Below are 14,261 nucleotides of genomic sequence, written 5' to 3'. Positions count from 1 at the left end.
TTGAATAAAAAATAAGAATCAGCAAGTCTTTTTGAGTTCATATTACACACAAAAAAAGCAGCAGTTACTGGAAGATACAGGGTCATGAAATAGACTGCCTCATTCACCGATCCCAGCCCCAGGGTTAAATGCTACCTAAGTTATTTGATTTCTAAATTGAATTAATTGGTAGCTTCAGTCTCTTGGCAGATACATCGCCACTGCATCCAGCAATATTTGGCACTGTAACACACAGACCTCACCTTATTCCTGTTCACAGTTCCACTCTTGCATGCAGCTGAAAAGGGACTACATACACAACTAAGGCAAGCAGGAAGCAGTTCTAATGGCCAAATAAAAGCTATAGTTGGAAAATGCCTGGAGAACAAGCCACCCTCTTGTATGGTTCCTTTCAGTCAGAATTAAAAAGCCCAGACGAGCCCGTGAGAAAAAGTTTTAATTCAGGTTTTTGCTACAAGTAGTTTGCCAAGTTCCTATTCTGTCAGTTCAGAACATGTCACTAGCATGACACTCACTGTTGTTGTTATTTTTTAATTAAGAAGCATCTTCTATACAAAGATTAAATTAGAAGCTGATGCAGAAATTATTCTCTCCCATCATCTGTCAAGGGAGCAGTTCCACACTACTCTTTAGATGCACTGGAAGCTTTGCAAACAGTGCAGTTCATTACCTGTCGATTATTATGCTTATTCTCTCATTGACAGAGAAGACGACAGTTTGCTCTCCAAACCAATCACTCCAGTACTCCCTGTTTCAACCTACAGTTCAAATAAAAGACGTTGATAACTCTGACCCTGTGATCTACCCAGTGCTGGTAAGCAGAGATGGATCGCTTTCTAAACAACTCCTGCATCCCTGTCTCTTGACAGACCATACACAGAGCCTCCTATGACTATACTCTCAACTCTGTATGTTTGACTAGTACACTGAACGCAGGCCTTGCTTCCCAAAAACAAATCCAAATCCCAAAGCGGTGGTGAGTCCAGGGTAAGAAGTGGAGGCAGGGGGCTGCTCTTCAGTTTGACATGCCAACAAAGCTCTGCGTGGCCACTTCACCGTGTGTCAGGGGCGCAATTCTCCACTGCTTTACTCTTCTTTCAGAGCAGTGTGGCCAGTTAAGTGAGGATTGAATCAGGCCCCTCACATATAAATGGATCATTTGAAGTTATACATGTTACTTTACATGGAAAAAATTCAAGCTTTTAAAAAAATGAGCATATAAAATATAAAAAGACATTTAAAGTGTGCACACGCGCGCACACGCACAAGCCAGTTTTACTTTGCACTGCCTGTTCAGTAGAACAGATAGCCTGTTCTCTGACTCTCTTTTAACTGCAAACCTTATACTAGCTGTGTATATTTTGGACCCTTTCCCATCCTACCATGATTTCCTGTCTGAGTCTGCAGCCCATGGCAACAGCAGAAAATTGGAGTGCAGGCTCTGCAGATGGTGGTAGGCCAAATGCCCTCTGCCAATTTAGTATCTTCTTCCATAACACATGCATTATCTAAGTCTTGGCTATATGGGAAGAGTTACCTTCATGTTAAGAAATTACATTCATTTCAATTTATAAATTGTGCTTGCCTGTGAAGCTCTGGCCTTCTGCAGTGAACATGAAAAACCACAATCGCACAGCCTTACATATACATCATCAGACTATAAAAAGGAAAATGATATTCTGAACTGCTGTCAAGGTAGAAGAAAATTCAGAGTTTTATCACTCAATTCCAGCAGGTCACAGGTCACCACGACTGTTTAAAAACAAAGCAAAACAGTTCCCTCCCCCAATCCATTGATGTGCAGCGCATACATCATCCCACAAAATAACCTATGACGAAAGCTGCAATTCCACATGTCTGCAGCAAAAATATGAGACCCAAGATTATATACACAGGGAAAAGGTGCCAAAAACAATTCCAGTGCTGCTTTCCATTGGGAAATGGAGTGTTAAACATGAATCTTCCTCAAGTGGCTTTAATAAGAGACTCTGCATCTGGCATTGCCCTCAGAGAATTGCAGGGGGGAGGTGACAGAGGGGGAAGGACAGACGTTCTTCAAAGAATAATAATAACAAGAACACACCAGTCACCCACACCACAGTCACCGGCACAGCTACAAAACTACCTCAGCATACAGATGCTGTAAATCCCCCCTGCCCCCAGCACACACAAGACGACATCCTGGTTTTCCATGGAATGAATGGTCACCATCAAAGCTTCTCCCACCTCAAGGTGTAAAGCCCTGAAGTTTATTACAAAGTACTAAAACAAAACTACCCGAGACAAACATGTGGCCTAAATCCAAGTGATTTCAGCAGAAGAGCCCAGTTGACCGCTTCAGAAAGAATCCAGCCTTTTCTGATAAGCAAAAATCATTCTTTTGCTATTGTAAGGAATCACAGACTAAAATCCATAAGCTGCTGTTTTATTCCCTCATGAAACACTCTGCTAAATAAACACACTGTATTTCCCCCCGCCCCCAGCCTAGTTCACAACTCTGACCACTTTTCTTGACTTTCTCTTCTTCTACCTACACCACACCAGGTAGAAGCATTATTCAGAATGAAGAAATTCACAAACCTATTCTGGATACCAATCAAAACCTCATTAAAGCTAATGGAAATGATTCTTTTGGCTCCAGCGAGATTAAACTTTAAGGTAAGCAGCACTTCTCACATGGATTCCAAGCTTGCTTTCAGTAGCCGTTCATTGACGACAATTCTGACAAATTTCCTACTTGATGATTTTACTGTCATCACCCTCAAGTATCGTATAAACTCTAACAAAACTGATACTCACTTAGGCCAAAAATTTTCACATATACTGCCAAAGCATAGGAGAACTTTTCGTAATAGTTCTTGGGGAAAAAAAATAGCCCAGAGACAAGCTTTAGAAGTCTCTATATATTGACAACAGAATGAAATGATTTATTAAAAACAACTAATAAGGATATTATGTCTTGGTTGCCTACTATTATAGTTTTCAATCTTCTTCCCCCTGACTCCAAGTTAAACTACCACTTCAGTGAACATATCCAAAGACACCTTATAAATTTGATACAGTAACTTAAAAGTACTAGAAGCTATACTAAGACCATAATAGAACTGTATCATTTCAACTCTGGAGCGATATTTATGATCTCTAGACTAAACAAAACCGCCAGTGCAAGTTGAGCACAAAACGGGGTGGAGGGCGGAGGGAAGATAACGTTCAAACCAAAGAGCAGAAATTCAATGTGCAATTAACCAGAAATTATATCACCCCCACAGGGGAAGTACATTTCATTATACATTATCTCTTATATTATTACAAGATACATACATCCCTAACATTTTGGTTAGAACTTTGGTATTATCTCAGGAAATTGCACAAAAACTGAAAAAGAAATAAAAAGGAAACCTCTCAGCCATTTATGATGCAGAAACAGATGAGCACTTCTGAGGACAAATTTACAGCATGGACCAGTCTATTAATATTTCTCATGGCTCACATTACCTATTCTTCCTAAATTCAGCACACAATAAAACACTCCAGAAAGACACCTCTGAAGTCAACGCTCCAGCATAAGGGTACACAGAGGGGTGTCCTCTGCCTGGACGCATGCATACCTCCTGCAGAAACACCATGCCTGCTCATGTCCTTGTTCTTCACAAGCCACAGCAGCATCCTGACACCGCTTCCTCGCCCACCAGGGAAGGCTGAGACGCACACTATTGCAGGTTAAAAGAAGCTGCAGGATCACCAGCGGATCACCCAAGTGGAATCAAAGTTAAAGATGAGTAAGCTGTCTAAAAGCAACTGGGAGACTGGGGTTTTGCCTTAATCTACTAGCTTGGACATCAGTCTGTACTGCATGGAGTATTGGGTGGTCATTTAATTAAAACAAACAAACAAGAAATTGATTTCTACTAAGTTCTATTGAAACATTAAAAAAAAAAAAATCCAAAAAACAGTTTGAAGAATGAATATGAGGCAAAACTGGCCTAATTCCCTACCTGTCTCCCAATATTCAATTCCTGCCCTTCAGCTGAAAGAGTAGCGTGCTTTATTCACAAGCAATAAAATGTAAATATTAGAAGAAAAGCTATTCACTGTGATGTTGGAATTAATCAGGAAAAAAGCAGAGCTATATAGGATCAAGAAAAATAATAGATAATTACGCCTCCGCATGTTTATTTTTTTAATCTATAAGTCCCAGCGTAAACATGCAGTCATATTTTCTTCTTTATTCTCCAGGACCCAGGCAACAGATTGCAGATTGGGCTAGAAATGAAAGTAACAGAAGTATCCAACATGGACTGTAATGTTACAAACACTAAAGAATGGGACAAGCAGATTATGTCTTCTGTAGTGTTCCTTTCCTCTCATCCCTGAAATATCATAAACAACATTTACTTTGATCTTGCATAGCCCCATAGCAAATTTATCAGTTGTTATAAATCTACATGCATGAACTGAAAAGCGGGTCCGAAATGTTTATTTGGCTTCAGTTCTTAGTCTCTAGCCCATGATGATACCACAAACACCCTTAATCATCTCAAGCATTTTGGTGTCACTACACAAAAACTATAGCAATTACTTCAGCACATTTTCCACAGTTTTCCTCTTTTTTGCTTATGTCAAGACTTTTTCATTTTTTGGACAGGGAGAGCCAAAAGCAGTCTCCCAATAGACTGCTGTGGCACTGTAACACGACAAAAAAGCATCACTTTAGTCACTTGGAAGCTTCTCTAGCTTTCTTCTAAACTTTGTTTTTAATAAAATAATAGTAAAGAAATAATCAGGGCTTAAACTTCAGTTTCACTTGCACTAACCTAGCAGCCTGTCAAATTGCTACTTGTGCATGAGATAAACAAACAAATGGAGATGCATATTCTCAGTGTAGGCCAGCGTAGTTAGCATAGAGAAAGAGCCTCACACAAAATACACAAAGGATGCAGACTGACCCAAGATGATGAAGGTGTTTTGCCGCTATCACTCCACAGTCTGAAAGCACTTTACACAGATGACTGAATGAAACTTTGCAGCATCCTCCAGAAGCTGGTATTTTGCTCAGCTCAAACATGAAGCAGGTAAAGTAGCCTGGTGAACATCAAACAAGTTTTAAGAAAGAAATGGTCCAGGTGTCATAATGAAACAACCAGAACAAGACGGACAAGTGCTCAGGCTTACAACTAATCTATGAGTTGTCTGGGTCAAACCCATATAAAGAACATCGGCCAGTTTTGCTTGGTCAACAGGAAGAAGGCAAGTACATTTACAGCAATCTCTGTGACCCGATTTAATGATTCCCACAGGTTATAGTCCACAACCTCAGCTTCGATGAATGTCTATTTCAAAGAAATGTTTCATGTTAAGATCATAGTAAAGACCAATCTAAACAACTGCCTCCTAGAGGACCACCACAAGACATCAGCTAGACTATAGTTAATGAAATCACATCATTAAGTAACAGGTTTTGAGCAGATGAGGAGGAAGTTTACAATTCTAAGGGACTTTCATCTGCAAGTAACACATAAGCAAATAGGCTTTAATAGACAAGGATTTTACAGCTCAGAATTCCATTTAACTTGAATTGAAAGGGCTGATCCTCAGTTTCCACTCCTGAAGACGGCAGCACTTACAGCATACCCTTCCCTCACAAGTTACTTTCACCCTATTAATTTCGTCCCACATATTCCATGCTCACAATAGCTGCAGCCACCACCCTAGCAGGCTGTAGGCAGACACTTTAATTACAGGTTGACAACCAGCCCTTGGCCATGCCCTGCCCAGAGCTGGCCTGTCCCAGCGCTGGTCCCTCCTCGCTCCAGTTGCCAGCCGCGCATACCAAGTCACACCCGCTGTCGCCAAACCTTTCCTAAGGACCAGAATGAGCTCACAGTTCCAGCTTGGTTTGTGACCTAAGTCAGAAGGCAAGTTTGGATACGTTTGCATGAAAGGAACAAACCTTTCAGCATTTGTGCATCTTCTCTTTCTGTTATTGCTTTCTTGTGATAAGGCCTGCACTGCCAACAAGAAGACTCCATTTAAAAGTCTCTCCTCACTCATAAATGCACAACTTGGAATCCTTACATTGACTTAGAAGCTCTTAACAAGGTCCAGCAGTAATATTTTTTATTTTTTTTTTTTTAAATGTAGCTCTTGTTCTGTAAGGGACGGAATCAGAGTTCTGTTGAATTATTTTTGTCTCTCAAAGTGTTCAAGGCCAGGCTGGATGGGGCTTGGAGCAACCAGGTCTAGTGGGAGGTGTCCCTGCCCATGGCAGGGGTGTTGGAACTACATGATCTTTTAAGGTCCCTTCCAACTCTGACCATTTTATGAAGCCACTGTTGTATGGGTTTTACCATTGCCTCAGGCTTGCTTAGATTTAACCAAATGTCATGTTAGGCGCTTCTGTTCAAAGTAACGTGTAAATTAATCCCATTAAAACAAGAAGAGCATCAGAAGTGATTGTTGTTATTCTTTTTTTTCCATCAGCCTGAATTCTCATTGTTCAATGTGAGCAAATGGACATTTTCTTATGCGACTACTGGTAGAGTAGAACTCGGTCAACGAGAGAGGTTTTTTTAACGTCCAGAGTGTGAGACTGCAAAAGCAGGGCTCCTGAGCCTGTAACCATGTGAAAATGTTTATAATAAAGACCACACATATTGACTTGAAAAGCTTAGGATTGACTAAATGCAAAATGAGAGCTAAAATGTAAACGAAGAATTATTTTGATCTTGTTTCCAAACATTCAGAAGAATAAAGATTGCCAAGGGATTTGCTGGGCACTTCTGAGTATCTAGTGGTTTTGTTGTGTTTAAAAGGCTCTGTTTCTCTTCTTTTGAATTCTGCTGGCACAATGGACAAATTGCTCAAGATAAACACCTGATCATCTTACATTTTAGTTTAAGAAAGGGCAACATATCAACTTAGCAAAGATCACAGGATTAATATTACCTTTGGCCTTATTTTTCCATTTTCTTGCATTGCTGTAAGATGAGTTCTTTTTAAAAATGAACTTACTTCTAGTGGAAAATTAAGATCTTAAGTTTAAGCTCTCAAGCGCAAACAGGCACTTTTGAGCTTCAGCTCTTTCTAAAGTTACTTAAGTGCTTGAGTCCTAAGCCTATGCCCCTCTGCAACTTGGTAATTGTGTAATAAATTAATTTTATACAGTCTGTTGTAAACAAGTATGTTTAGTTCTTCTTACATTTGCCATACAGCACAGGGCTTTATAAGCTCAAACATTTCCCTTGCAGCGTTGCCTACCCATGCATTACAACACCAAGCTAGGCAACGGGATAGAAAAATGAAACAGATAAAGAAGGGAGATCTAAATGGACCATTAACTAGACTAATTGAATCATACCAGGTACATGAACAGAAATAAATTATTACAACATGAAAACGTTACAATGACATTAATACCCAAACAACATTTTTCAGTGTAAGAAGATCTTTCATCTCAACCCCATTATCATAACAAAATTTATTCAAAATTCACTGCCACGCTATTGCAATTAGTTTTGGAATAGCCCCAAATTAACTAGGATTAAGATTTCAAAACAGCTAGAATATATACAACATCCATGCACTGGGTGAGCACTGATCTCAAGAAAGAGAAAGCAACTTGTCATGCTAGAAATCAGTTAGGGAGGTGCACTGATAACCATCAACTCCCCCCAGATCAGATGAGTTTAGGTTTCAAATCACATGAGAAATTAGATGGGGTACATGAAAAGACCCACTCTGGTGGCTCAGTTCAAAAAAACTAGCTGACTGTATGCTGCAAGATCTCCAAACTGGAAATGAGACAACTTAATTTCAGTATCAGAAGACAAGTACATCAACCGTATCATATTTTGTTATTAAGAATATGAACTCTCAAAGCTCATTCCTTATTTTCCGCAGACACACAAAAAAAATATGCAAGAGCACCTCAAATATCCAAATATTACACAGGTGTTCACTGCTAAACTTTGAGCTAAAGCAGCTTGATTTTCACCTGAAAAATAAATTGAAAAAAAACCCTGTTAGAACCTAGGGGTCCACATACCAAGGGTAAAATTCTGTCCTGGCCTCAACAGTATTTGTTCAGCTCAAAGCCCTGGGCTTTAGCAGTAACAACAGACTTCAGCCTCGACACAACAGGTCACAGACTTTTCTCTCCAAGAGGTTCCTTCTCCACAGACCTAGCTCCTCAGTTTCACATGGATAAGCTATCACTGACACCAGTTCCGCTTGAAATCCAAGGACCAGCGTTTGCTGCTAGCAGTTATACATTGAGGGAGCTTCAGCACTTGCTCTTTAATTGTAAAGACACAAATTTTGTCACCATGGTGTAATGTCAGAAATTTAAAGGAAATTTAAGACACCATTCTTACTTTATTAAAAAAGTTTTCCCTTACTGTCACTAAATAATATATATATACACATGTAAAACCCACTGTAAGGGAAAAAAATAGGCATTTTAGCTTTACTTGATCTACCCTTTAACATAAGCAAGATACATATCCACAGAAGTTTGTATTTTTAATTGTGCATACAGTGGTTTGCATTTGTAGGAGAGGTGAGCATGTATATACAAGTACTAACATTTAGGCTTAAAGCATTTGTCCCTGTGGGTTTGTGGATATAAATCCGAGATCTTGAATGTGTAAGAGAAGAAGTACAAAGGGGGTACATTTGTATAGAGGTGAATAAAGCCATAGTTCGAATAAGATCATAACTATGACCCATTCAAACATGGAAACGCATGCGCAGATCTACCATATTCCTGCCCAGGAATCCCCAGTACGCAACATCGCTTCAAACTACTGCTTCAGGTATGGTAACACAGGAGACAGAGGTATTTGTCCAATTTGTTTAATGATTTGCAAGCCACCTGTGGTACCGCTGAACTAGCCTTTGTATTTCTACTCGCATTTGCAGCTCTCTTCCCCAAAATGCACCCCTTCCAACATGCAGATTTTTCCCTGAATAGTTGTGAAGATGACAGCTTATTAAAATTGATGAGGCTCTTTATGAGCACACCAGTTTGTTTGGTTCAGATAACAAAGGGCATTTCGTTTCTTGAAATGTCATAAAATTATTTTTTTTCCAAGCTGGATTTCAGTACCATGACTACACTGAATTTTTATTTTTTTTAAAGTTATTTCAGACCATTTTGATAACTATAAAAAGGAATTTTTATAATGGCATATCTCTAAAAATCCTCAATGTTAAAATCAGCTATAATTTTTAACCAGCACTCGTACAGTGAGAAATATAAACGAAAATTGGGTTAGTCAGTGATACTAAATCCGAAGTCCATGCTTGATGCTTGGTTGGGTGTGCCACAGTGTTTGGTATCAGAGAGAAGAAAATTCTTCCCTGGTCTAATTTTATTGAATCCAAATCACTCCCTCCCACCAGCAGGAAAGGTTACACATTTCCCCCCATCAGCCCCTTTCTAAGAAAAATATATCGAGACACAATTAGAGCTTCTTTTGGGCTCTGTTTCTACTACTTATCAGCTGAGCAAATTACCAGGCTAATTTCTGGGTTAGTTCGTCCACAGAGAACTTGAAGTGTTTTGGCTAAGAGATACGTGAAGAAACAGTGCTACCAAGTTAAATTCCCCTCTCCCCCCCCCCCCCCCCCTTTTTTTTTTTTTTTTTTGGAAAAAACATCTGTCAACCCTTATATCTACAGAACACCAGGATGTGCTGATGCATTAAATAGCACAGCAGGTGTATTGCCTGTCATGGGAGTGTTCTGCAATAACCAGATAGTTAAGTACAATGTAAGTGCTGTAGTTAATAGGGCAATAACATCAAAACGTATTTGGAGTTCTGACAGTTCAGATTCTAATGAACCATGCACCAGTCAAACACAGGAACATGAAGTAAAAGAATCATATTTCCAAGGTAAGTTCATATTTCTCCTCGTCTCCCAACGAACACTTTGAATGAACAGACTAATATTCCAAATCGGCATGTCTCAAAATCCTTGTGAAACTACCAGATGCATTCTCTACTTTAGCTAGATCAAACCAGTGCTTATCATATATCTCCATCTAATAAAAATAGAAAATAAAACCCATATTCTAATTTACACAACAATTTTTTTTCCACCTTCCAGTAGCTATGTTGTTCAGTAGCTGCTTATTGGTTTTGCTGCTTTTGTTTTATTTTGTTTCCAGCTTGCATTGCATTATTTTTGCAACATCTCACATAGACTCTGTCAAAAAAGACTTCACCTTCGGAGGCATTAACACACCCAGAGAGCTTTACAGAACTCCTTATGACCACAAGCTCAGATGACATTCCTCCTTCCAAGGCAGAGAAACTGAGTCCCGAGAATGAAGTCACAGCTCTCACTAACAGCGGAAAACGTCTCACAGAAGCAAACAGTGGCTTAAAGAACAGCTTCACAGAAAGGGTGAATAAATAAATAAGCCCCAGATTATTATTTATTTTAAAATAATATTCAAATTCCCCTTAAGCATTTACAGAGTTTTAAACTTTACCCTTCACACACCAGGTGTTGACTAAAACATGTTTGTTACAACACAGAATATTAAGGTTTTGGCTTCCAAAGCCTTAAGAACAGTGGACTACTGTCTTTGATGGGAGATTATTCACTGAAGAAATAGAGGTCTAAACCTCAGTCTCTTGAGAATTTACGAAGATTTATGTATTTACTTACTGTTTTTTAGACTCCAAAGAAGCATGCTATCCTGATCTAATAACGAAAATGGTATTCAATAGATCATAATGCCAGAAAGGTCCATTATGATAATCCAGTGCAATCTTCTGCATAGTACGCTGCCATGGTTTTCATCCAGTGATTGCAATGCTTGACTGGAGTTAGAACTTAACCTCTAAGTGCTTTTTATCTCTAACATCAAACTCAGTGCTATAAAACTAAACCCAGCAAACATACGCCAAGTTCACAGTTTACAAGTACTCCATTAAAATGCTCTTACTATAAAAGAAACAAAAATGACAGTAAAGCAAGTTTTCCTGTTCCTTATACTGGAATAAATCCAGTTATTTTACCACTAGATCTACCTCAGATTTAAATTAATGTAAAAGACAAGATCATTTGAAAGCACTGTAGAGAATAATGTGAATGCTACTGATTTACAATTCCTACAGGGAGAAGAATAAAGAAGTTATTTCAAGCTTTTTTGCATCCATATAAAACCATTTGTGGTCTTACAACTGCAAGAAAAGCCATTTAGAAGATTCACTGACTTGTGTCAGGTAAAATACTAGTGACTGACTGTCACGGGAAATCGTAGGATACGTTCACATGCTGTTTTATTCAATTTTCAGACTTAAAAAATGCATTCAATTATTGACAGAATTGATCTGAAAGACAGGAACAACAAAAGAGGCAACAGAAGCCAATCCTTCTGTGGCCAGTGACTGCTCGGTATTCCACTATGCAAGCGTTATCGTAACTGACCATTTGGTGGTTTGAATATTTATAAGCATTTCCCTGCACAGTCACTCATGTTTTCATTGCACATCAGCTTCCACTCATTCATTGCAAATTTTCCAAGAAGGAGATTTCTCTTAAGAAGAGGGGGGGCGGGAAATAGCACTCCGCAAGTGACTGACTCTTCCTCTCCATTTTACACACAGAACCTGTGTGGCAGAAGCACTGAGCAGAGAGCAGCTGAAGTGCATGTTTTACTTTACAGAACCACAATATTTTACTCCAGCTTCCCTAAATAAAGAACAAGAGAGGGAACGGAGACCTCTTGCTGGACCTGGTGAGAAATATTCCCACGGTACACAAAGAATTACAACAAGTATTTTGGTAGTGGTCAAGACATCCTCATACCTTTGTAGCGTGACATCTAAGAGCTTGTAGTTAAAAAAGTAGATGTCTACATTTGACTTTTAAAGTTACAGTTATGTCTTGTACCAGTGCCAAAAGCACATCCCAAAGGGCTCCTCACATTTATTTCACAAACATTTAGTAACCCTGTCAGTGGACAGAGGGCAGATAGAGGGCACAAGAGAGGTTTTGTGAGCACAGTAATAGCAGCCACCCTCTTACGTTGTAATTTGACATGCTGACCCAATGGGGAGTCACTGCACCTATCTACTAGTGATCCGAATCACGACATTATTGCTTTCGTATAGGATAACTGCAGGAAATCAATACACCCAAGGAGCAAAAGTCGAGTCAGCCCTTCTCTGACAAAGAGTTTCATTACTACCATTCACCTAAGGTATATTTTTTAATAACCTCAAAGAAAATCCACTCCTCTACTTGGCTCTTGTTATGAGATTATCTTTTGAAGAGGACCAAGCCACTGGGTTTTATAAAGAGTTAAGTCAGAAAGGTATTATGCGTGGAATATCTGCCCATAACGATGAGGCCAGCAAAAGTCACGAAGCTGTGTGTGGTACACAGAACAGTTTTCTAAATTGAATGTTTCTCTAACTTTTCCATGGAAAAAATATGGTACTCCTCAGTGTGACAATGCAAAATAAACAGCGCAGCTTCTTAACAGAACTGTCATGACTTAAGCCTTTCAAATTGCTCTTCAGTCTCATAGGAAGACGCCAACATTCCTCTAGCTGCTTATTTGCTTAACCGTTCAAAAAGTCTGTTTTCTAAACAAATTACAGAGGTAAGTACCTTAATGCTATGTTATTCTCATTACTGAGGCATCATCCTACATGCTCACTTTGGCAAGCCAAGCACAAGCTCTTGTTTATTTCACGAGTGTAATTACAACACAGATTTCTGCTAAACTAGAAGGAAGTCTAACATGTAGTTATAAGTTTTTGCTCAGAAACTGAATTTTACTACTGCAAAGGAAAAAAAAATTAAAATTAATGTTGTTTTCCCTCTCCAGGCTGTATGTGGGAATAGCATCTTTAAGATGAAACTGCAAGATACTCACTATAATAAAAGTATTGTTTAAAAACAATAGTGGTATTTTCTGAAGAGCAGCTTGTAAAGCACATTTCATCTTATGGTTACAGAAAAGCATGTTTACATGCCAGATATAGCAAAAATGCTCAAAACAGCAGCTGGTAGAAAGTCAGGAGACGTTTGTTAGGACAACGGGGCTTGGTTTCCCACAGCCTCTGCACCTTTTATAAACTGGTACATCTTAAGAATGCAGCAGGATCATTCTTGCCTGGTAAAACCGTCATGTCTGCTTTACGCACACACAAACCATGACCAAGATGCAATTCAGATCAAGAGAAAAACCCAAAAAAAACCCCAAGTCATAAAAATCAGCAATTTTCTTGTACAGCTTGCTGGTATGAAGATTAGCAATCATAAAAGCTGGATCTTACCATTAGCATTTTTCCCACAGATGAGATGCTCATAAGGTTGCAGCACTCCCCAAAGTTCAGCATCATTGTTGATAACCATCTCCAGGATTTCAGCTGAGATCTCCCCTCCTCCACCATCCGGGCTCTGACTAGCCAAAACCCTAGCCTTAATCTCCTCTACAAGGTTTTCCATGCAAGCGGTTAAAGAGATGGCTGCATACTCATGGATCCTCACCGAGATCCTAGTGTCCACCATCCACCTGAAAAACCTCCCCACTGAAAAGGTGAGGCCGCATCTAGCTGATTTACCTTTCCTCAGTCCATCACCAGCACTCATGCTGTACAGAGAGAGAGCCTTGACAGTCGCCAAGACACAGCTTTCTGACAACGACCAGCTCTGGATGAGCTTGATAGCGCTCTGCACCTCAAACCTGGTGCACTTGGAGTGCATCACGCTGAGACGCTGAGCTTCCCTGGAGACCCTGATCAAGGCGCGCCTCAGCAACTGCGAGAGTCGCCTGACAGCTTCCTGAGAAAAGGTTCTGGTATTGCCATCTCCCTTCCCTTTTCTGAGTATTTTTCCAATGTCTTCATCAGTCCAAGGGTATTCCTCTAGATCCGGCAGCTTAGGACACTTGGAAAAGATATCTGCAACCTCGGGGTCTTCCGGCAAAACAGTGTTCACGGTATCCCAGCTGTTGTTCCTACTGTTCATGGAGCCCGAGTAGTACCACCAGTTGCCTCTGTGCTGAGAAGAGGTGAAGGCTTGGGAGTTGGACTTGGAAGAAGAGAGACTAAGGGACCTGCAGGAATCCCCTGCCCCATAACCAGAGTCCAAAGTTAAATCCTCCAGGGTCTTCAGAGTAGAGCTGTATATCCCAGCCATAGGAAAGACGGGTTAAGCCAACCGCAAAGAGCACGAAAGGTAAGGCTGGGACAGACCCCTCCTGCGCCTACCGCGCCAGACCCGCCCGCCCCACC

General features: G+C 39.9%; 1 protein-coding gene across 1 annotated transcript in view; it reads right to left on the bottom strand.

The window, feature by feature from the left end:
* Nucleotides 1-14,166, bottom strand: part of ABTB2 (ankyrin repeat and BTB (POZ) domain containing 2) — a 134,406-nt gene extending 120,240 nt beyond the window's left edge. Inside the window, exon 1 of the mRNA XM_009886241.1 lies at nucleotides 13,302-14,166. Within this exon, the coding sequence (XP_009884543.1) occupies nucleotides 13,302-14,166 (865 nt within the window). The remainder of the gene's footprint in view (nucleotides 1-13,301) is intronic.
* Nucleotides 14,167-14,261: the final 95 nt, after the last annotated feature.

Source organism: Charadrius vociferus, unplaced genomic scaffold (genome assembly GCF_000708025.1).
Source record: "Charadrius vociferus isolate BGI_N301 unplaced genomic scaffold, ASM70802v2 scaffold115, whole genome shotgun sequence".
In the NCBI taxonomy this organism is placed as follows: Eukaryota; Metazoa; Chordata; class Aves; order Charadriiformes; family Charadriidae; genus Charadrius; species Charadrius vociferus.
This window is presented reverse-complemented; position numbering and strand designations above follow the sequence as displayed.